Here is a 25,042-nt window from a genome sequence, read left to right on the forward strand (position 1 = left end):
GAACAAATATTATCTCAGATAGCAAGAGAAGACATCATTCAATTAAAAGTATCAATAGAGCAAAGTGAGACATCATTCAATTACTAAGATATACACTGAACATTAACTCATTAAACAGTTTTTGGTTATGCTTCTCTTACAGATGTTATATGATGTATTTTTATGTAAATTTTACTACTCTATTTTTTCTTCTCACCAATGTCATCATCAGTTTTATCTGCAGGCTCTTTCTCAAGGCACTCTCGGACAACATCTCGCCCTAGAAGTGGATCAGAAGTTCTGTCAATATCTTCATCCTCCTCCTCTTCTTCATCTTCAGAGTCTACAGGTGCTTCCGGAAGACCCGTTAAATCAACATCTCCCATCTCACTTTCTGTAGCCTACAAAGAAAACATCAATCAGACAGAGAGTTCAATGTCCTCAGTTCAATGATTTATAGTCTGAGACAGATAATTTTAAAAAAATTTAAGTTTTGTGACCAACAAGTCAAACTAGAATCTCTAACAGCTCCCTTTCTGAACACTAAGGAAAACATGTTATGCTGAAATCTACTGGATTCTCATTCTACAGCACTTATTCTCTCTTTGTTGTGAATTCATGTAACATTGTGAAAAAACAATTTGCGTCTATAGTATTAACAAAATAATAATATAGTTTAGTAATACCATTGGTTGCCCAATGCCTGTGGACACATTTCGATTGTCAGCAATAGATGGCAACATAGACATCACACTGAGCAGGCACACAAGACAAGGGTGAAAGAGAACAAAATACCAGCAACAAAAAGCAGAATCACATAGAAATCATTTGCACTAATTCCTTCTGTACAGTTTAAATGATGTAATGGCATAAAAATAAATTTCCAAACAGATGGAAGGGGAAAAAAAAGCAGTTTCAAATTCTCAGTTTCTACAGAGTAGTTGCTCAGGCACTTTTTTTAAAGCTTAAGCCAGAATGCAAATCATTTTTCTGCTTAAATTCAGAAATTCAAACAACAAGATGTCACTGCAAAGTATAAGTAATTATATAGATACTCGTAGAAAATGGAGTTTGTTTGTTTTTAAATGAGCAGATTTAAAACACTCAGTTTCACTTTTAAAAGAAATCCTTGAGAATACAAAAAAAACCCCCAAAACTATCTAAGGTATCAAGTACCCTGCAAGTTCACAAAACCTCCAAAATAGAAGATGAATTTGAACACTGTAATGGGGCAGAGCATGGCTTCTCTGGACAACCTGTATCAGGGTCTCCAAACCCTCACAGAGAAGATTTTCTTTTCTATATCCAAGTTAAGTCTACCTTTTTCAGTTTAAAACCACTGCCCCTTGTCCTTTACTACAGGACATGGTAAAAAGTCTTTCTAATAAATCTGCTTTAAGTATTGACAGGGTGCAGTAAGGTCTCCCTGAAGCCTTATTCCCTTTTCTCCGGTCTCTGGGGGCTTCACATGACTGCCACGACTTTCCAAGATGAAGAGTGCCTTAGCAGTTCCATCAGCCAAGTCCCGGAGGACCCTGGGATGCACTGCCTTGGGTACCATGGACTTGTGTACATTCAGATCCTCAGGTGGTCTCAAATGCCTTCTCTTCCCATGGGAAGGACTTCGTTCCCCCAGTCCCTGCCTTGATGTTCAGGGAGTGGAGAGATGTGGGAAGAGCAACCTGTGAAAACTGAGACAAAAATTGCTGAATGCCTCAGCCTTCTCCATGTCATCAGTTCTCGTGCCTTACTTAGTGGGAGAGCGAAGCACAATTTCTATCTGGTTTTTTGGTTGTTTGTTGCTTTGGGTTTTTTTAAATAATGTACCTATCAAAGCCCTTCTGGTTTTTGTCACATCCCTTGCCAAATCCAGCTCCAACTGAGCCTTACTGTTCCTGATCCCAACCCTACACAACTGGTCAGTGTCCCCATATTCTTCCCAGGACACATGTCCCTGATTCCACTGTATGCATTGCCTTCATTTTGACCAGGTCCGTCCTTGGCCACTGCTCTCCTGCTCTTCTGGCCTCACATAAAACAATATTCATTTTAAGTGATTTAAACACAGTGAACTGCACTGTCTCCATCTCCCTACACATTCCATGCTGATGTGAGCCCCAATACCCTCACAAAGAAACAGCTTTTTCTTCCTACACCAAAAAAAAAAAAATGCTGGGGTTTAGCTATAACCTTGGGCCTTGGAGCTTGTCCTCATTTTGATAATTAGCCAGCAAACCTAATAAATAAAGCTTACATGATTTTTTAAAAAATATTTCTTTCAGAGAAGGATAACAATATAGAGAGGGTTAAATCTGTTTTACATTACATCACCCTTACTGGCTTCTGTAGTTCACATTAACAGTTTTGGAATTAAGCCCAAGCGCAAATTGTACTTGGAGAGTCTCAGCAGCACCTGATCAGTACAGCATTTTATTCAAGGACTTTTCTAGCATTTCTTCATCTAAATAGCCACAATTTATACCAACTTCTCCATGCTGAGTAAGACAAACAGCAGCACCAATCCTCACTTTGATATGCCCACACTAAGCCAGAAAAACAGAGGCTACAGGTTCTACTGAATTTTTTATACCCTATATAGGAAAATAGACAAATCAACTCCTTTCTTGATAAATAAGTTACGTTTTGATCAAACTATGAAATAGGAGCGGGTCCTCCAACTGTGTTTCAAAGATTCTGTGCAGATGGTTGACAGAACGTTGGCAGGTCAGGCAGTGCTGGAAGGAACAGGATGGATTTTGCTCATAAAGCCGTCTGCAGAAGTAGCTGCTCTTCCCATCCATGATGCTCCAGCTGTTTCCATTACCAAATATAAAAATAATTCCTAACACAAACATTTATGAACGGCTGATGTACAAAACGAAACCAGAAGCTGCAATCCTCAAATCTCACCCAAATATGGGTTTCCAGGATCAGGTCCGTGACACAAGGGTATCTACTGAGATACACATCCTTGATGAATATTTTATAGATAATCCATTTTAATATCAAAGCTTTAACCACAATTGGAATTATTGCTGGATAATGATGTTGCTGCCCACAAAGAGTACATACTCTGTACTGATAAATTAGGGATTTTGAAAGAAGTGAAATGAAAGAGAAACTTTCGGCACACTACTTACAGAAATAAACAGGTAGGAAAAAATTGATGCAAAGTGGTTAGTCACTAAGAGAAAGTGATTGCAGGAAACTCATTTGTGAGAGTAGAGGTGAGACCCTGTCCAACCACATCTAGAGAGAACCTGGATTCCTTGTGTGACTCTGGCTGGGCACCTTAGAGCCTATCCCATGAACGGGCAAAGAAAGGTGTTTTCTCTGTGTAATACCCGTTGAATTCTTTTTCCCTGAAGACTCCTGTAACAGGTCAAAGCAGCTGTACAAGCCTGCATTTCAACTGCTGTATGCACAACCACACAGCTTCCCCTACTTCTGGCTGAAGACCATCGCTCTGAAATTAAACATACTGTCAGAAAGGGGTTGAAAGAAAAAAAAGAATTAAAATCCTTTTAAAGCAAGAAGGTACTTTAAAAATTGTACGGAATAACTTACTTTTCTTTCTATAATTAAAAAAGGTCTGCGGTGCAGCAGAAAGACAACTGCTCTGCAGTATTCCAAGCAAACTGGAATTTCCAATACACACATTTGGACATTTTGGTGTCCATGTCTCGGACACCAAAACACTGAAATCTCCAACAGGGAATAGCAACAGTACAGGACAAGAGAGAAAAACATCTCCATAAATTTTCATCACTTTTTGCAACTAACTCAGGATTTAACACAGTGTCTCTACAGCAGAGCTTACAGGCAGGAATCCTCTTCTGCTGATCTCACCTTAAGCTTTATGTTCATCATTTCCTGTTAAACTGGAAATGGGCTTTATCCTGGGCTGAGAGGCAGCTGGAACAAGTGAAACCTCACTTCAACACTATCAATGAATGCAGTGTACACAGATGAAGAGAAAATCTTTCCAAATCTTACTAAAATATTGTTTCATTCTTTGGTTCTACCATTCTACCAATCATGTTTTCCAATTTCGGAATGACGTTTGTACTACCTACTGTAAAAAATTAATGTTAAGATACCATTAATTCAAAAGGTCATTTCAAGGCTACATTAATCAAAATTATTCCAAATACTAGTGACACTAATGATATTCCTAGAGCTTGGCATGTGAAGCTTGGTATGATACATATGAAGCTGACTGCAAAAGCAAAGCATCATTTTCCAAATACTTTATGAAAAGCTGTATTTTGTTGTACCAAAAATGCTTTCAATTACTGAGCCAATACATCACACTCAAAATGTAGTTTTATTACATATCAAAGATATTTTCTACCTTCATAACATCATGAATATTGGGGGAAACCACTTCTCTATTTTGTTACTTCCAATTCTGTCTATATTGATGTGTTGCTGCAATAAAATGCTGTGTTAAATATTGTGTCATGGCATTATTACACAACGTCTATCTATTACTAAGCAATATCTAGTGATCACTTATAGACTTGTGACAAACAGTAAGAGACATCTCCAACACTGTTACAGCTACTGCAATAAAAACCATAAAATACATAAATGCACATAAAATACATCTTTTAACAGGTTACTATTTGCACATTAGGCATATGAGAACAAGATATAAAAATTCACTAAAAAATTAAGGGGGAGAAAATCACTGTGGATTGCTGAGGATTCCCCCCCCCCCCCCCCCATAAGACGTCTGTTGCATGTCTTCTCTTCACCCACAGCTTATCAAATGCTTGATTCTCTACTGCTATCTTTCATGATTAATGTCACTGTAACTCTGATCATACATGGGTGTAAAATTATCTTTCAAGATCTCGCTCAAGTCTGACAGTGGAGACCTGCCTCAGCATCAACCCGGCCAGCCAGGAATTCTCTAACAGATGTCCTCATTTCCTTCAGGATGCAAAACCAGACAGGTGAATGCCACTGAAAAGGAAATTCTTACCTGAAAAGTCCTAACTCCTAAAAATTAATATAAAATCTGCAGTCATTTTCACATTAATTATTCCTCAGTGTACAAAATACCTAGCACCACTGTTTATTTGCTACAGTGCATATAAATGTTACTCCATCATTTCCTTTATTTATATAAATTTTGTTTAGTAATTATGCTCTTTTGTCATTTTCTGATGAGTAGACATAAGACAATTACCTGCACATGATAAGAGTATTCACTTATTAGAAGATATCATTGCTAGAGTGTTATCTTTGTTACCAATAATATATTTTAAGTGCTTTTCACTTAGAGCAACCTCTCCAAGCTACTCAGGCAAGCAACTCAAGCACCCTGCTGTGATGGCCTTGCAATGCCTTTTCGAGTGCCAGTGTCCCTGGAGCTGTAGGATCTGTGACTCTCTCCAGCCTAACTCCAGGCCTAATGGCAGCTTGTCACTGGGGCTGAAGTCCCATCACCACGGCTGGTCCAGATCCGAAAGATGCAGGAGTAGCAATGTTGTGGCCCTGCCGTGATCACCCTGGCATGCCTTTTCCAGCCCCAGTGCTCCTGGAGCTGTAGGCTCTTTTAATCTTTCAACCCTAACCCTAACTGTAACCCTAACCCTTACCCTAACGGCATCTTGGCACTGGGCCAGAGGTGCTCATCACCAGAGGTGGCACAAATTAAAAAGTGTGGAGTTGGTGATGTTGGCACCCTGCTGTGATGCCCTTGCAAAGCATTTTGAGTGCCATCATCCCTGGAGTTGTAGGCTCTTTGACTCTCTCAACCCTATCCCAACCCTAACCCCATCACCACAGCTGGTCCAGATCAGAAAGATGTAGGAGCAGCAATGTTGTGGCCCTGCCGTGATCACCCTGGCATGCCCTTGCCAGCCCCAGTGTCCCTGGAGCTGTAGGCTCTTTGACTCTCTCAACCCTAACCTAACATGAATTTTGATTTAGTTTTGATTCAGAAAATAAAAAAGAGTAAAAATAATAAAGATACAAAACACCATCTTCCAGCACAGCCTCCCAGAAATAAGAGAATTCATGGAGCATCTTGGAGAGACTCTGTCAGGGATGCCAGCTACTCCTGACCTAGCTGGCAGCAAGCAAATTTAAAGAAGTAGTAAGGCTGTAGATTAAGTAGGACAAAAATGCAGAGACGCTTTTAATGTTCTAAAGGAATTTTTGCTTTAATGTCTTACTCTTAAAGTACCCTAAGCAATATATTGCTGTAAATAGATACCATTAATCTGTTTCCAGTATAGAAATAATATCCAGACAGCACTTAAGGAAAAGGAACAGGTGTCTAAAAACAAGTTACACTTACACCATGCTCAACAACTGCTGTACACTCTGTATTGCAGTCAGATTGCAACTTGGAAGTGGAAAAGCTGTGAAATTACTGATCAACACAAACCCAAGCTGAGCCCCCTCAAAAACCAGAACATAAACACCCATGAAACGACAGGAGACAGGTAACTTAATAAGTGTATTATCTGTAAACAAATGAAGCTATCTCTGGATTTCAGCCAACTTCTACTCTCAGCAAGCCACACTAGAATTTTGACAGTCAATTAGTGCATAAAGTGGGTTTATTACCATGCCTTTGTTTGCAGAACTGAACATCTGCTATTAGCAATAAATACAAATAATCAAGGATGGTGTTGGAAACACGAGGCTGATTTCAAGAGATTTGTTCCTTTTCAGAAAGGAAAAGGATCCCACGAATCAACAAATGTTACTTTCAAAAGCCACAGCATACTTGGTGGTACAGAAAGATGTGAAAAGCAACAAAAAGCCTTACAAGCAGCTTGTTCCATTTCTGTACCTGTGGGAGTGGTGAGCCCCAAGGACAACACAAGGATAGGTGGAAGCATCAAGAGGGTTCTACCCGAAGTCTTGGATAAAGGGTCACTCTTCCTGTTTATGGAATAGTTAACATCAAGGAAGGAAAACTGTGAAGCCAAAGCAGTCTTACCTGATAAATATCAGACAGGCTGCTGCTCCCAGAGTCACTGGCAATGCTACATCCTGACTGGCTCGAAGGGACGTGTGTCACCTGAGGATGAGGATTGTCAGTGAGATGCATCTTGGTAAGGTCAGCTGGAAGCTGTAAATAAAATGGATTTGAGGAAAGGCAGGAAAAAGAAACAAGATGTGTAAGTCTAATTTGAAGACAAAGTTTTTCCTAAAACTTTAGTTAGACATTTAGATTTGTATTTGAATTATTGAATCAAAATCAAACTGAATTTCAGTCTGTAACTTGACATACATTTTGAGAAAAAGCTAGTTTATACTAAGCTGACCCAACCACACTTCACAGTTCATAAAATTGATGGAAAACAATGCACCTTTCTATAAAACAAAGGCCTGGGATATTTACAGCTAAGTGACATACCCCAAGATGACAAATATATGACACTGGCCAAACAGCCAACTGTATTTAACATTAGCTGACATTGCAATCCATTACGAAGAAGGAGGATTCCTCTTTATAAGTTCAATTTATGCACCTTGGTTCAAAAATAACCTTTAGAAAATACCAATGTAAAACAAGAAGTAGTCCAATCTAAACAAAAAGTTTGGTCTATAAAGGGCTTTGAATTTTCTTTAAAGGAGTGAGTACACAGAAAGAATATTATGCAGTTTGGGTACAGCTATGTACAACAGCACCCCTATTTTATAAATCTATCTGCAAATGAACACATGGGCAGATATCTAAATTTTAGTGCATAACTCAAGTCCACAAACATATTCTTTCTACTAAAAAAAACAGCAGTAGCTTTTAAAGACTCAGAGCTGCATGGGATACTGTGAAATAAACAGTCCTTTAATTCAGCTGCTGGTTTGTTTTTTGCCACATATACTTCCAATATTTTTAAGAATTAACTGTATGAAAAGCACACTGTATCAAGGAATCATAGATTCTCTATGTGCTTTCATAATTCATAAATTATACAAATTACATACTATTTCTTTAAAAAAAGTTCTGATGCAGAAAAAGTCCAAAACTCCTCCGACAGCATCAAGTGTTGTGATCAAAATGAAAAGATTTCTCCTGTAAAACAAACTAAATTACATGTAACCGTGCCAGCCACTAGATATTCAGTCCTACAAATTAAAGGACAGTACTGTAAAATACTCTTGAGCTGGTATCAGCTATATAAATACTGACCAAACTTAAAAGAAGCGGTAAACAGGTTTTGATTTAGCATCACAATTCCATGTCCATTATTTAAAGAGGGCACAAGAGAAACACTTTACCAAATACCAGTTCACATATTTTCTGAACACACAGGTGGCACCACGGGTCTTGCCAAACCTTCCCCACACCCAGGAAAAAAATTGTTGAGACCCTCTGATAAATGCAACATAATTTTACTATCAAAATTCTGATGAGAACATGGGGGATCTTGCATCCCTTGCAACTCCCAATGACATTCTCATTGGCAATCACTACTCAAACACAACCATCCATATGAGCTATGAAAGAAAACATTACTCTTCCCCACTATCCTAATTTTTACCTTCTTCTAGCTTTGTTTTTTCCTAGAAAGAAAATACAAAATATCCAATCTGTAAATTCCTATCTATGGTCACATGAAAAGGAAAACGTCTGAAAAGCAAAAGGTTGCTAAAATTCCAGAAAATCACACAAAAAGCCCCATTTAAACAGTAGGGGGAAGAAAGGAGGATGGCAGAATTAGGGTTAGGGAACTTAAGTTGTAGTGAACTTGATCTAAATACAAAGGATACACAGCATTTTAAAGCCTATGTTTAGCCACCAGAAAAAGTTTTACAGGCTGAAAATACCTATTTTCAGGATTTGAGAACAAATTTGAGCAAAAAGGTCAAAGCACTCAGGTGACAAAACACGAGCCAGTGGCCAACAGGCAACTTCTCTATCAGCACATGGGAAGAGCTGACATACACCCAGATGTAACCTCTCAACTACAACAAAATATACAATAGTGAAGCTGAGATTTAATTCTGATTTAATTCTGGTCTGGAGAACTGGCTGGTTACTTCTGGAATCCAAATGGCACATTGCCTACAGAATCCATTTCCGTGCCACACACAGAAGAGCACTCTCCAGGCTCCGCTTCCAATGGGCACAGGGCAGGAAGCATCACATTTTCATCCCTAAAGCCTCGGACACCTGGACATTGGTTAAGGCACCAACATTTCACTGATGACATCTGCGGTGTGGATGGAGGATGCTCCTGTGCTTTGGCAGTGCTCAGCGAGCAGCAGTCTGTGCTGCAGGGTGACCCTGCTCCCTGCTCCTGGAGCACCCTGCAGTGCCCTCAGCCACGATCCCAACGAGGTCAGAGCATCACTTTCCAGGGAGTCCACATCCAGCAGCACCGTGGTACTCACTGACAAATGGACAGGGCAGAGCAGGTGACAGTTGCTGAGATGCTGAAGGTCAGTGGAACTGAAACATCCAGGAGTTTTAGGAAATTACAGAACAAATCAGCCCACATAAATTCAGTGCCCCTAGCTTAAAGATCACAGGTTTGTGCAAACTCTTCAGCCTGTCCCCACCTTTATAACTTCCCTATTCCAATAAACAGCTCGAACTTTAGCTTAAATCTTTTTGTCCATGAGCAAATCCCATGATGACTGCAGTAACACAGACACAAGGAATCTAATTTAAGCTCCCTTCTATTCAGATTCTCAAACCTTCAAAACAGCTCCAGTAAAACAGTGAGCAGGACCAAAAGCAGAACCAATTCTGCAGGATTTCCCAGGAGAACAAGGGCAGGTGCCTGCTCTTTACCAACAACTGGTGCTGTTAAAGCTTGTTCTGGCTCAAAGACATCCTGGCACCAACACATACGCACTGCCACATACAGTTTGTCTTGTCTAATTTAGCTGAGATTTTAAGATTCTTGTGATGAACACTAGACTGAGAAGTGGGGCTCTACCTAGTCTAGTGGAAGGTGTCCCTGCCCATGGCAGGGGGTTGGGACAAGATGAGCCTTTAAGTCCCTCCCAACACAAACCATTCTGTGATTCTGTAATTCTAAGTACTGATGGAACCGGATATGGCTCTCAAAATAAACAGGTTGTGCATACACTTCATGTGTCATTTTCACAAAAATCCACCGATGACCAACTCAAAGCACTGCTAGCCTTCCCAAAGGAGTATTTCTAATCAACTAATTAATCACAACTGCTCTTCAATCCCCCTGCCAGCACTCCACTTCCATCACCTATAAAGCACATGGGTATGTGCGACACTCCTGCTGGACTCTGCAATATATTCTAGCAAAAGACATTTAATGCAAGTTAGATGCAAGGAAACATCGCAGTATCTCTTTAAATTTGAGAGAGAGAGAGAGATAAGGTTTATTTGAGACAAGTGACCTTTAAAGTACTGCTTGCCACTCTACTTGATCTCCCAAAATAAATCACAGCTTCTATCTTTTGCATGTCATTTTTATTACCCAAAGTAACTGTTCTTTCTTGCAGAGCACACTAGGCAGCAAGACACAGATAGGATGTTTCTGTACCAACATGACAGCGGACACTGGAAGGACTTGCTGGTTGTGGCAGGGAAGTTGCTGGAAGTGACATAAAATTGTCTTAACTATTGGTGACTGTGACTTTTTTCTGAAACTCAGAAACTCTTGTTACAATAGCACCAGTATCCTGAAAAATCATGCATTGGGAAACAAGGTCTAAATAGCAATGTTCACCTATGCCCATATTACATGCTTTTGGATGCAGATGTTTGTATCTGCAATATCTTCTGCCTAATTGTGTGCCCTAGCACCCACAGACAGGAAAACCCCAAACATCCATGACATTCTGATAAACACTCCAACTGACTACTTAGTTGCCACTTTAAGCCACAACAATTTCATTTTTTCATAAGAAGGGATAATCTGGAACTGGAATATGAGTGCATCTGACATGCTGGCACAGCCTGTCCCTGCATCAGTGCCAGCACATCCTTGTGACTGACCTTTCCCAACAAAGGGATATTTACGAACAAACCCCCATTGAAATACCACACTGCAATTCAGAACTGTACAAGAAAGAAAGTTAAGAAAATGGAAGCTATCATCGGCACAGCCACCTACAGCTCTGCACTCCCACCGAGTCAGGAAAACACAGCTGGTGATTACACCAAAAAATCCTGCATCAACAAGGAATTTTTAAAACATTACTGCAAACTGCAATAGGAAAAAGGAGAGAAAAAAAGACTAAATCCTTCAGAAGCTCATCCTAATAGTAGCATCAGCCCGCCATGCCACACAAACCCAGAAGCACGAGCAGCCCAGACTTGTTTTTGTTAAAGGTATGTGAAATTTTGGAAGAGGGTTCACAGGGTGATCCCATCCCATTTGCCAGGACACACGCAAGGTCAGCCAGCTCAGCCAGGAAAGAGATGAGATGGGGGGGGAGAGGACAAGCAGTGAGTAACATTTAATAAAAAATGACATGAACAAAATACTAAACTCTCCTCCGCAGCAGCCTTGAAAACACCCCTGAGGTGAAGACTCCAAAGGTCCACCAGGAGCTTGGCTTTTTCCATCAATTTCATGGGTGCAGCCACCTAGCACCAATGCAAGGGGCAGCAGCAGTCCTACTGCCAAACCAGAGAAACTCCAAAAACCTCTGCAAGCCCCAAACCTGTCCATTTTCCTATTACATAACACAGAGTTTACTTACAAAGAGTATTTGATTTGATTCTTTTGTTGGGTTTTTTTTAACAGACATCAGGACATTTCGGTTTTATACAGAATTACCAACTTCCTAAAAGTAGTTTGGTAACAAGAGCAGAATAATGATTTGATGGTTTCTGCCAGAGACAGATGAGGTTTCCCACTGCTCTCCAGCAAGACCTGTATGAAGTTTAACAAAGGTGAGTACAAGCTTGTGTATCTACACCAAGTCTCGTGTCTGTAATTTTAAAATTAATTGGAGTAGAAGCTCTGCTCCACGGTACAACTCACAGGCCAGCAGACCAAGGACAATGTGTCTGCAGTGACATTTACTTCCCACGTAAACACTATTTACTCTCAGCAATGAAGTCACACAGAATACTTGGGAATTAAATTAAAACCTAATTTTGCTGTAACAGACTTTCAAGATTGCACATGCTCTGTCCAACAGAGCAAACGACACGACCTTTGATGAGATGACTGCCCGTCAACTCATCTGAAAAGGACACTAAAAGTGATGGTCAGCCTGAGGACAACCTCCCTTCATGTGCTCCCCAGAAAGGGTTTGCTAAAAATAAAGGCTATAAAAAGTCATTGCAGAGTATAAATTAAAAGAAAGGCAACCACAGAAGTCAGAAGTTAAGTTTTGTCAGAGAATGGCCAAACTGACTCATTTTTCTTTTCTATTTCCCATTTTTTTTTCCATGGAAAGGAATCACTAGAACCTCTTTTGGCAGAGACCATGCTTTTCACCCTTTGTTTCCATAGTTACTAACTTCAGGATTTGCTGGTGTCTTTGCCCTAAGTGATGCCTTGGGGTGGCTAACCTGAAAACAGAGACTGGACAAAAATAAGAGAATAAAAGTAGGTATTTATTTGAAGGGCCTTCAAAGGTACACCCTGGGAGTCAAAAGGCTACACCCAAGATGGACCCTGGGTCACAGGTTCTTCACACTGTTATAAGTTTGGTCCATTCACATATCAGGGTTAATTCTCCAATTATAACTTCAGTTAATTATGTAATTACCCCAAGTTTGCGTTCCCTCTCATGGCTTTAGTTTACACATTTTGGGGTCTGGGACAACAAGGTGTTCTTGAAAAGCAAACCTAGAGAGGCTTTGTTATGTCTAACCAGCATGAGAGAACTGCAGTTAACAGGCCACACAAAACTTCAGAGTCACACATTAGACAGTGCAGGATTTGAAAAATATAAAAGTTAAAACCTAAGGCATCATAAGGAAAAGCCACATCCATGTGTTTGCGCTACAAGTTTTGAAAATAAGTATCAGTGTTTCCTGTTACACTTTGGATAACCAAAAAACACATGCTTAAAAGGCATAGGCAACATGAATTTGCAAAATAGTCTTGACAGAGGGACACAAGACCTATGAATTATCTTTTTCTATGTGTAAAAGAAGCTTCACCACTGTGTTTTAACCTGCAGTAAATGGTATGTTTATTAAACATATTCAGAAAGATCCCACAATAAGGACAGTGGCCAAAGGACTCAACATGAGGAAAAAAAACTAATAAAGGAAGCACAACCCACTTAACTCTTCTGGTCCATTCCAAATTCAAATTAATGGAAAGAAAATGAGCAATAAAGAATCAAAAGGTTTGCCCCTTTCTTTGATACTCCTTGACAGCAAAGTTTTTTTTATCAGTTTTTCTAGGTCCCCATATGGATGTTTACAACCAATCGATCCAGTCTGGACACAGCAGAAGCATCAGCCTCTGAGAGAACAATCTGTCCTTTTCCAAGCTGTGTAAGCAAATTTTCTGTCCTTGGTTTTACAGATTGTCAGTAACCTTATACCTTTTTTGCTTTTCTGATGTTCCCATAAATGTTGCCAGCAAGAGTAATATTCAAAAACAACACAGGATTTATTTACCATGGAATACCCGAGGACAAGAGCAGCTCAGCCCTGTGGTGTTGGGGCACACATATGGCTTCCGGGTCACTATAAAACCAAACCCCCAGCCCAGCCACCTCACTGTGAAAACCAGTTCTCTGAGACAAACAGCCCCAGTTTTAAGGCACACATATTGAGAATTTTGTTTATTGTTTGAGGTTTTCCATTAAGAGGTTTTCACTGGTTTAAGCTGGAACCCATTAACACGCACTTGGAGCGTTAACTGTGATGACACTGGGTAACCTCTGAGCCTTAGGAAACACTCCTGCTCAGCCTCCATCATACCCAAGTGGTTTAAGGACAGCAATTTTCCTTTCTCAGATGACACAGAAAGCCTGGACTGTCACAAGAAGCAAGTTAAAAAAAACCAAACATGTTTGCCTTAAGTCTTAAAAATTAAACCAAGTTGCCGAACTAAAAAGACCACTCAATTAAACAGCTGAACAGGACTCCAGTCCTCTGAAACAGGACTTATCCAGGTCCCACTGCTCCCCTTTCAGTGTCTATATCCTACCAGTCCCTTCAAATGCCATTTTCTCCTCGGTACCCTTGGATTCAAGCAACTTTCATACCTTTAATATTGAACTAGTTCTTAGCACACTCTGCATTCCACCATCTTATTTGCAAGTTGTTTTGATGGTCTCACTACATGCTTGCGTTTCCATCATCAGCTTGTTCATTTACACAAGATAACTAACTTATTTAATTAATTCTATTTTTCCTTTCTACAGTCTACTGAAACAGGAGCAGCACTGCTCACTCCCACTGACAGGTGGGCAGTCTCTCACCTGCAGTCCTTTCTATGTCCCACTTTTTTGCTCTCCTCCATCCCATTCATTCTAAGAAATGAAAAAGGAACAAACCTCTTGGATGTTTTTTCTTGGCATCAGTAAATTATTTTAATCATCTCATATATCCTGCCAGTAAATCAACAAGAAACCACTAAAACCCATAACTTCTCTGAAGTTATTCTGCAGATTTTTCAGTAATCTTTTTCACAAGGATTGGTATAAATTAACTCTGCTTTATATTATAACCTTTTACATACAAGCTACAATTCTCCTCCACTTTAAAATACACTTAGAGCTGTGTTAATGGGAGAGAAGAAAGTTGCTTCTCTGAGATACAAAGAGAAGCCACTTAGGTGTCCACAGAGAGGGTAAGATGAGCCCAGCTGAATTACTCATGCTGACATCAGTCCTCAGACTTAATGCAAACAAAAACATTTCCCCCTTAAAGACCACAGATGGTTCACCAGTGGCACAAAACCAGGTTTCTTCAGATTTTTAAAAAGCACCAATGATGTCGGAGGGCGAGGCTTTAAAAGAAACAAGAGCCAAGTGATGGCTCAAGCTTTTTCCCCCAACAGGTTCACCTGTGCCCATCAATAACATGATGCAAAAACCCAGTGCCTATCCAACTACACAAACTTCATGACAATATTTATTTCAAAACATGCTTTAAGTCACTATCTACAGTATCTACTCCTGTTTTTACCAGTACTACAGACACGAATCTCAAAGAAATAAAGACCAAGTTGACATCATTCATGACAGCCTTGCAGTGCCTCAAAAACTATCCCTCAAGCCTTCCTAAAATATCTCCAGGATTACCATAAGGTGAAAAAAGGGGCACATAACACACAAAAAACTATCTAGAAGAATTAATAGTCCCTAGAGGCTGTTCTATGCCTCTGTTAGCCAAGAACTTTTTTGGTCTTCATGGCTCCTATAGCCAACAGAAATTAAAATATCTGAAGTATTATGTTTCCTTAGTTACAACAAGGTGACATGAGGACAGAATTTCAAACTAAACTCTGGTGTTGCCTTAAACCACACATGTAATGCAATTTTAATTTAGTTTTCATATGTCTAAATTATAGATTACTACTAGGCCTTAACTCATGATAATGCTAAGTGTCTGACACGCGAACACCTCAGCTTTGGAGAAGAAGTGGGTCTGAAAACTCACCTACAAAAAACTGCACCAGTATTGATGGGAGGTCCATTTATTAAGGGAATCTCCAGCAAGTAAACATAACTGATGGTTGCAAAAAATGTAACTTTATTACAAGATAACAAGATCAACTCTTCTCTGGTCCATTCACAAAGCAACATTTTTTAAAATGCCAAGACTTGTGCTTTTGTTATTTTGAATATGGAACAGGAATTTTCAGAAAGACTTATTTTCATTGTCAGAACTCAAATTTTACTCTTTGTTCTTGCCACTGAAAATTAATACAATAGTAAAAAGTGCCTTGTCTAAATAATTACAGTAGAAAACAAACTGTGGCAGGGAATAGTGATGCTCTGAGTTCTATAAGGAGCCCAGGAACTCCAGCAGCCAGCAGCAGCCCTGACGTTTGGGAACTCTCATCCTAAGCCAGGACTGCAGGGCACATAAAATTCCACATCTACATCAAGCTTCACCGACTGAATAATTTATCAACTCTTAGATGCACGGATTGGTAAAATACAGCAGGATGACAATCCCTCTTTACACATACTCAGGCTGCTACAACCCCATGTCACAGTAATGACATGCAGGTAACAATCAGCTCCAGGGATGCACCGAGCAGGGCTCCAAGGACGCGAGAGCACAGCGAGCACGCTGATGCTGCCAGCATTACCTGAGCCAGGAGCTGTGTAAGGAGGCCCTTGGATCCTGTACATGCAGAAAAAACAAAGGAGCACCAATCTTCCATTGTATTCATCAAGAAATGCATTTGTCGAAGTGAGAGGGGAAGAACAGGATGGTCCCAACCTAAGCTGTAGCTGTAAGGAGAATTTTAACAAAGAAGGTTTAAACCAAAGTCTAGGAGGAAATAAATGAACAGATAGGTGTTTATTTGCCTTTTAAGAGCCAATTTCCTATAAAAACAATACTTCAGGAAAAGGCTTTTTCTGTTGAAAAGTAGCACAATGTGTACTTGCACTTAATTTTAACGTATTTTACACCAGAGTATAAGAAAATCCAAGTTTTCTGGAGTAAATGGCCACACAGCTCATACAAAACCATTTTTATCTTAAACTATCAAGCAAAAAACGCGTTTAAGAAGTTTACAAAAAGTATCATACAAGTGGTTACAGAAAACAGTCAAAACTTGTACCTAAGTGTAAGAAAAATTGTCATTTGTCAGTCCAAGTCCTCGTTCTCCAAGTGTTCAGGGATCATAGTACTGAGAAACCAAGAGACTGTGCTCTTACAAATAACATGGAGAATCAAAGCAATCTTTCTGAGCAGTGGATGAAGGGGAAAAAGATCAGGAAATACAGGGTAGGAGAGACCATGAATATTCTGAGGAGCTGGCTTAAACTCCAGAAACTCCAAAGAGGGCTAAACTATGCAATGCAAAGTTCCCAGGAGGGAAGAGATCCATGAGGAGCCAAGAGAGGAGCTCAAAGAGCAACGACCCCAAGGGATGACAGGGCCCAGTTCTGCGATGCTGAAAGCTGGGCTGGAAGCTACAGGCACAGACAGATGGACTGGTGGGAGAGGCACGGCCAAGGGGAAGAGAAAGACCTTATCAAAACTGACTGAAAAAATAAAGCAAAGGATCAGTTACTCTATTTGCTCTGAAAACATTTAAAATTCATACTACCGGGGCTACTTTCCATGCAAGCACGTTAGCAAAGATAAGGATGAAATAGAATCAAATCAAGGACACACTATCAAAGCTCTGTTTTTCTTCTAAGGAGATGAAAATACATCTTCAGTTGCATGAAGGTTTCAATTCAAGATCCTGAAGATCAAACTGATGCCCTTTGGAATCAGAAGATGAGGTTACACTGATTTTAGTTATGAATAACCAAAAATTGTATCACATCCCTCTGAGACAACACCAGAAATAGGAATGGGACTGAAAAACGACTCCAAGTCTTCTGCTACAACCCAAACACAAACTTTTACAGGGCAAATGTGTCATTATTATGCTTCACATTACTAGATTCTTAACTAAACAGCAGAAAGAGAAGAGCACAGAAGCCTAGAAAAAATAAATTACCGTCTACTGCCGTAAGATAAGTTTAACATGCACCTGGGATCTTGAATTAAACTATTTTCCTTCAGGAAAAAATGTTTTAGAAGCTTAAATGTTAATTCAAAAACTCTTACTTTCTACAAAAAGTACATTATCTCAAAAAGCAACCCTTTAAAATATCCTCTGTCAAAACATTATCTAATCACTCCATACTCCCCCCATCAGACCCTTGTGCTTCACACAGTAACTGTGGGCACATTCCAGGCTTGGAAAATCTTAAGATGTGCATAAAATTTCTATTACAGAAGAACCCTATACATCTAAATTGTTAAGTTTAGAGCTCTCCTTCATAATGACTTAATAGCACAGTTACAGCTAGGAGTCCAATACCACAAAGTGCATCACAGACAATTGAACAGAGAAAGTTATGATCAGAATTACAAAGACAACCAACATCTTGCTGAGATACTTGTGAATTACTTTTTTGCTTTAAAATACTGCACTGGCGTCACAGGACTTTTGTTTAATGTAAGTTGAATGTCTCTTGCACTTGCCAACACAACCAGCCTGTGGAAAGAGATCTCCACAAACCCGATGCAAAGACCCCTATCTTCCTCATCCCATTCCAGAGCCACAGTGACTTAACAGTTGGCACTGCTTTGATCACTGTTCACCACACTCCTCACTCCTTATCATCCTCACCACATTTCCTTATGGATGCCTGCATCTATTTATCTCATCTTCCACAATCTATCATTCCAGAAAAGACACAGTCCCCAGGGTAGAGACCATCACTTACAATGTGATGTTCTGCCCCTCTGCTGGTTCCTCCAGATGCAACCAACAGAGAGCAGCCATCATCTCTTCCTGACAAGGAGAGGGTGATCTCCCTCAGACATGTTTCCAGTTATCAGCAGAGTCCTGAGAAATATGTTGACCTCCGCAAGAACCTGTATGGGGCTGAAAGGGCACTGCAGAAATTCACCACGGTCACTGCTCTCTCCCTCTGTTCATCCTCCTTGTAGCAACTCTTGATGCAGGGAAAGAAATAGAATGCATCAATTGCTTTACATGAGTCTACTCTGCACCTTTACTTTCAGAAGCCAAAAGCCATGGAGTCTCTGAGGGATGAGGGTGAGTGCAGCACTAATCAGTGTGTGCTGTGGAAACTGGTGTGGACACCAGTACTCGGAGTCACCCTGTACTTGGAGAATGTCTTCCAGGTGCCCACAGAGCTCTTAAAGCCAGCTTCTGCTCCTCCACAGCCACACCAATTAACCTCCCTCGGCTAAGGTTAACCTTCAGAAGCATTCTACCTTCACAAAAGCCTACCTTTATGATTACTCATAAGAAATATGACTTCATGTTGCTCTGATTCAATCCATGGATCATCACACTGTCACATCCAGAACAGCTGTAATTACAACTGAGTCAACAGCCCATTTTCAGACTACTGTCCTATACCAGTTTAAAAGCAACTGGGACAGAGCTACATAAATCTAATTTCTAGTTTCAAAACAGTATCACAAAATACTTGACATTTTCAAGTTATAAACTCACATTTAAAATTCTGACATGACTTATTTTGCTGTATTATTATTATAAAACACCAGTCATAGAAACAGATTTTTAGTACAAAGCTCAGCTAAAACCAAAAGGGAACAAATTCAGATCTGATTCAGCTTATCAGTTTGCTTAAATCCTATGCACACTTCTCCTCAGAGTTACCGAACAACATGAACAGATCCCTTCAAAAGCTTGGGGGGGCTGCAGGAGTTTGGGGGGGGCTTGTGGATTTTTTCAGAAAGGAATAGAAGTGCTTTATCTTTTGTGGTTTTAAAGATAAAGAACTTTTAGCTATGGACTGGAATGCAAAACAGTTAATGGGTTCTCATAAGCCATTAAAAAAAAAAAAAAAAAAAAAGGAAAGAAAAGAAAACACAAACTTTCCTCTTCCTAACATTTCATACCATTTCATTTATAGTAATAGTAACTGTGTGAATAAATGGCTTGGCTGGCAGAGCAGAAATCCACTGGATATTGTCCACAGAGGTGACACAGGGGTCAAAAAACTTTTTTTTATATTATTATTTTACCCTTGTGAAGCCCTTATTTGAGCACATGGTTTCTTTTTTGTGGTTTCTCATTTCAACCCAAACTCTGTGGAAAGCACAATCCCAGCTGAAGTACCAAGGTGACTAAGCATTCCCAGTTTTTAAGCAGTATTACAACATTCAAACCTTCTTAATATGGGCAGTTCAGGTAAGTCAAGCTTAAGAAAACTCAGCCTTTCATAATTAATGTTTGCAGAGTAGGAAGGGAAGAAAGAGAGTCTACATGTACACTGGGGCACGGATGATAATACAAACAGGCCGGGAATTGCCAGCAGGAACTCCAAGGTGAGGAGCCACAATTACCTGTCTGAGCACACAGCACCCAGCCACCCTCCAAGAACACAACTATCTGCAGCTCCACTTCACCTATGATGGGGTGGACTCAGCACACATGAAACAGCCAAAATTCAGCCACACATCCACCCACACGCTTCCACGCTGGTTTTGGCAGCTGCACAAGGAAACCCCACAAACCCAGCGCTTTCGCCCCCATACACCACAAGCTTCCCTTTACATTGCACCAGACAAAAACCAAACAGGGAAAATCACCCCGGACAGGGAGTCCACACACCCAGCTGGCTTCTCCCTGTGCCTTTACACACCATCATGTCATTGAGGCTCTAAACTTTTTGGGTTCAAAGTCAAGAGTGATCTCCTGCTCCAAAGTCAGCGCTGTGTCTCACACTGACATGAGCACAAGGCTTTTGCCCACTGCCTCCAAATGCCAGAAAGTTGCACTTTTTTTTTCTGCCCTGTAAATACACGATTATAATAAAGAAATAATAATGAATATATGCCTGGCTCCGGATTTATAAGGCAATTCCTGTGTCTTGGGTGACTACTTCTTGGAAGTAACCTTAATAAAATACCAGAAACTCAGCTAATTTTCTGACTGAGCATACCAAATAGTAAGTGTCTCATAAATATTGTATTTTTAATTTCTTTAAAGGCTTTTATCTCAAAGGTGGGTTTGCTCGAACATTCTAGCTTTCATTATGCCATTTAAAAGAAACACCCTTCCCTCTCCAGTTTCACAGAAATACTGCATTCTCAGACACACAAAATAATCTGGGTCCTTTAAAGCTAATTGTAGTTACATAGTTCAGCTAAATAATTAACCAATTCCAAGCTGCTGCACAAAGGAAACAAGCAATACAGCTCCACACAGCTTGAAAATTAAAACATCAATGGGTTTGGATACCAGTATTTTCAAGTTAGCAAAATATGCCAGCAGTTATAAAAATGTTACACTTCAGTAATATTTATAGGCTTCATATACACTTCATATCCATAGGCTAAAAACAAGCTTAACACATTTCACAAGCAAATGGCTTTTTTTACATACTTTCTGGTAATTTGTAAGCTATTGGTACATAAACAATTCCATGATTTCTAGGTCCCCCCCTTCCTGGTTAGAAATTATTCCACAAGAATAGCTCATGCACAGCCAGGATTCCAGTACCTTCAACCCAGCATGCTGCTGGGATGAGAAGGGAACATTCAGATAGCACCAGGGCTGTCAATACATGTCACAGAAATGCAGCACAGACAAAATCTTACTTACTTTGGAGGCCCAGGGCTGTAAGCAGTTGGCGTAACATCGAACAAGAAAAGCCATTTCTTAGGCTGGGGAAAAAAGTTTCCTTTCTCAAATAAAAGCCACAGGGGGAAAAAATGAGAAAAAGCCCGTCTGCTTTCTCTTTAAAAATCATAAAGCAGCAATGTACATATATGCAACTTCTCAGGCTTGGATTTCACACTGAATTCGATTACAGCTTCCACTAGATCTGAGGAGTTTTCAGTATTGCAGGGAGTTAGCAGCAGCAGCAGCAATTCCTATCAAAATGTTCCAGTTTTAACAAGCACATAAATTCAAATCAAAATGTTTCCTAGCTTCTCAAATACAAATATCCATACATTCCTCCAGGCAAGAGGCATGCACCCAAAAAGTGCTCCTAAAATTGAATTAATTCAGAAATGGATTAGAACTGCAGGTTAAAGCAACAATACACTAAAAAGCGAGGCATGAATTCTTCAAATTTCTTTTTTTTCTTCTAAAATGCATTTAACAAGTGGCTTATCTCCAGGTCCACTTTTCAGAAACTTCATATTCATATTGCAGATGAAATTTTGCAAAGGTTCTTCAGCATCTTAGGCGATCCAGGAATCCCACACCCTGGGATATTAAACTTTCTTCTTTATACTCGTGTCCATCATAACTGCAGAAATTGAATTTGCATCCAGACTGTAGCTCCAGGATATATGCTCTAACAGGTTTGCATTGTGGAATGCATTAAAAGCCTCTGCAATACAAACCCTTTTCTCTTTTGCATCCCCTCTTTCTTTTTTTTAATGCAGTTTACAACTCTGCAGTGTTGCTTAGTATTCTAATGCATCAGTCAGATAGCACGGCTAATCCACGCCTAGCTTTTCCAATTAAAACATTTCTGTAATGCCAAACAAAACAGGACGTCCATAGCTATAGCAAGGCTGACTGCTGGAGTCCTATTTCCTACTATCTTTGCTTGCTTCTCAGCAGCTCCCTCAGGAGAAGCTCCCATCGATTGGATGCTCCGCAGCAAGATGAAATATCTAATAAGGAGGAAAGAGAGTGGGAGGGGAACAGAGCTAAAAGGATGACATCACCTGTATAGAAAGCCTTTAGAAACTGCATTAGATCAACTGGCTACTGGATCTGCAGATGCAGCCAACAGAGCATCTTTACTGACCTAATATAAACACACATATCAGTACAACTGCTCAGCAAACACCCTGCTCCACATCAGCTTTTATATCATTTTATCACCTATTCATGGATGTGCTAGAACTCTGATTATTTTCCTTTTTCTAAATAATTTTTTTTAATTAATCACACGTATCTACTAACACTTGCAGCAGCATTTAGGTGGATTCTTCTTCATCTCTGCATTCAAATTTAGAAATAAGTAAAATAAATATCTGCAGCCATTCACATGCACACAGATACACACAGACCAGCTCACAATAAAAAAATTTTTGCTTTTATATATGTGTCACACTAGAAGCTCAACACTTTTATCTCATCCTACACAATACAGAGATTTTATCCAGAATGAAATGTAAATTTATTATTGAAAAGTGATGTTTATAACCCTCATAATTTTAATGGTTTTGAAACCATTTTTTAAAAGTTTTGGTGGGTGGGGTTTCTTTCCCCGCTAAATCAAGACCAATTCTGTTTCTAACCCAAATTGCCTTAATTCTGCAGTAGTCAATTTAGTTCTATAATCTCTTTTTGCAACTAAAAACTGATATACTTGAAAGGAGCTTAGAGTCTTGGATGGCAGCCCAGTATGCTGGAGAGCTGCTCCAAAGAAGGATGTCTGAGATCCCACACCTTTGAGCCAGGTCTGCTGCAATGCTTTTTGGTTCCTAGAAGGCAAATGACTTCTGCTACTGCGCAAGGGAGGAAAGGAGGGAGGAGACAGGCAGGGGGACAGAGGGTGCTGGTTACGTTAAAGCCATTATTTTGGTCTCTGGACAATTTACTTCATCTGCAAGAAGGGGCACTCACTGCTGCCGTCTTCCTCTTTTTGGAAAGGATTTTTGTTGCCGCATCAGACTCAAAGGTAGTTCTCCAAAGCAAAACTATCCCATGATGGCTGTACCTCCTGTGTGCAAATGGAGCTGCCAAGGGGAGCCTGCTGGTAGCAAGGGCCAAAAACGCCTTTTCTGTCTTGTTTGCTTGCTTATCTTTGAATATTGAATCAGGCAGTTTGAGCAATCCACAGAAAGCTCTTTTTCATCTACTGTGCCAAGGGACATGTGGAAGGAGATTCTCACATTTCTGAAGCCAAGTTGTACCGACAGGACACCGCTCTCCACCTCACACCAATAGCTCCTCAGCAGTCATCCAGGAGCTGAATTCTTCCCAGTATATAATCCAAATTATCAGAGAAACATAAAATATCTGGAGTTGAAAGAGACCCACAAGGATCATCAATTGAGTCCAACACTTAGGATGGGAGTTGCACCTTAACCAAGAAAGACCTTCCCCTAGTGCCTTCCAAAACTATATTAAAAGGAAAAAATTGGCATCAATGTCTGAATTTACTCAACCTCTTACCAAGCAACAGAAATAATATATGCAACCAGGGTCCATAAATATTACTGGGTTTAATTTGTATTTAAACATAAAGGACAATCTGAACTTCAATCCTGCACTTGGAAAATTTGCAAACACAAAGTCTATTTGATTTTTAAAAGCTGAAAGCATTCTAACTACTTTAGATTTTTACAAAGCACTACACACCTACACAAATAGCTGTTTCTTTTACTGCTTCTTTAATATTAAACAATAGGCTGGATATGTCAGCTTCATCTTACACACTACTAAATTGCATCTTTTCTAATAATGCATAAAACTGTATTTAGAAGCATCTTAAACGTCTAATGCTACAGTAATAAATCCTCAGCAGCAATGAACACCCAAATACTTTCATGCGGTGTTACTTGCATTATGGTTAGCACAATCACAATTTGTATCAAGAAGAAAAGAACCCATGCAGCTGAAGAAACCCTCTCCCTGCCTGCCTGCCCCCGATAGCTCTCTGGGCAGATCTCCACCTCCCAGTTTCACCACACTGCATTGTGCAGCAAACCTGATCCAGCATGGATTTTGGTGCGGATGCCATATTTTACAACTACTGTAAACACCAGCTCAATAATGGGAATGAAATTCTATTTCCTCCTAGTTTTGCCTTTAAGTGCAGATGACATCATCCCTGTGGCCGTGCCGCCAATGAGCACAGTGGCGGCGGGGGTCCCAGGGGGCTGCAGCCCACGCTACACAGACCTGCCCACCCAGCCCCGGGTGGGGGGAAAACCTGACCTACTTCCACACCCCAGCTTTTGGGGCATCCCCCCACTCCTTTCTGCTTTCATTTATTTATTTATTTATTTTAACACATGCCTCTCTGCAGTCCCAGCTCCCTGCAGCACAGGGCTGTAAGTTTTTTATAAATTGCCTGTTTAATGACAAATCTCAAAACTAGAGCAGTTCTGAGATGAAAAAAAAAATCTGATACAAAGGCTTGGTAGTGATCACAATCAAAATACTTGAGAAGAGCTGCAGCATTGAGCAGAATCACAAACAGAAAATTACCAGTCACATTTTAAGCCAGAATCCAAGTTTTCAGAAAATCTTAAGGAAAAAACAGTCTACAATCTCTGTATTAAAGGGAGTCTTTGTTCCTTAACATTGATTTATTTCCATGCTGAAATATCACTCCATAGATTTCTCTGCATCATTCTCTTTATCCTCCCATAATGCTACCTGAATCCTCCAGACTTAAACAAATCTGCACATTCTAATTGTCTAATGAGAGTAAGTCACTGAAAGATGGGATGTTTTTA

The 25,042-nt window shown here is 40.0% G+C and overlaps 1 protein-coding gene across 3 annotated transcripts in view; it reads right to left on the reverse strand.

The window, feature by feature from the left end:
- Positions 1–25,042, reverse strand: part of RAPGEF6 (Rap guanine nucleotide exchange factor 6) — a 124,591-nt gene that overhangs the window by 41,467 nt on the left and 58,082 nt on the right. For all 3 annotated transcript variants that reach the window (XM_082291585.1, XM_082291584.1, XM_082291586.1), the window contains 2 exons: positions 6,944–7,075; positions 197–380 (listed from right to left, as the gene is read on the reverse strand). In XM_082291585.1, coding sequence (XP_082147711.1) covers positions 197–380; positions 6,944–7,075 — 316 coding nt within the window. The remainder of the gene's footprint in view (positions 1–196; positions 381–6,943; positions 7,076–25,042) is intronic.

The sequence above is a fragment of the Coloeus monedula genome (genome assembly GCF_965178545.1).
Source record: "Coloeus monedula genome assembly, chromosome: 15".
Lineage (NCBI taxonomy): Eukaryota > Metazoa > Chordata > Aves > Passeriformes > Corvidae > Coloeus > Coloeus monedula.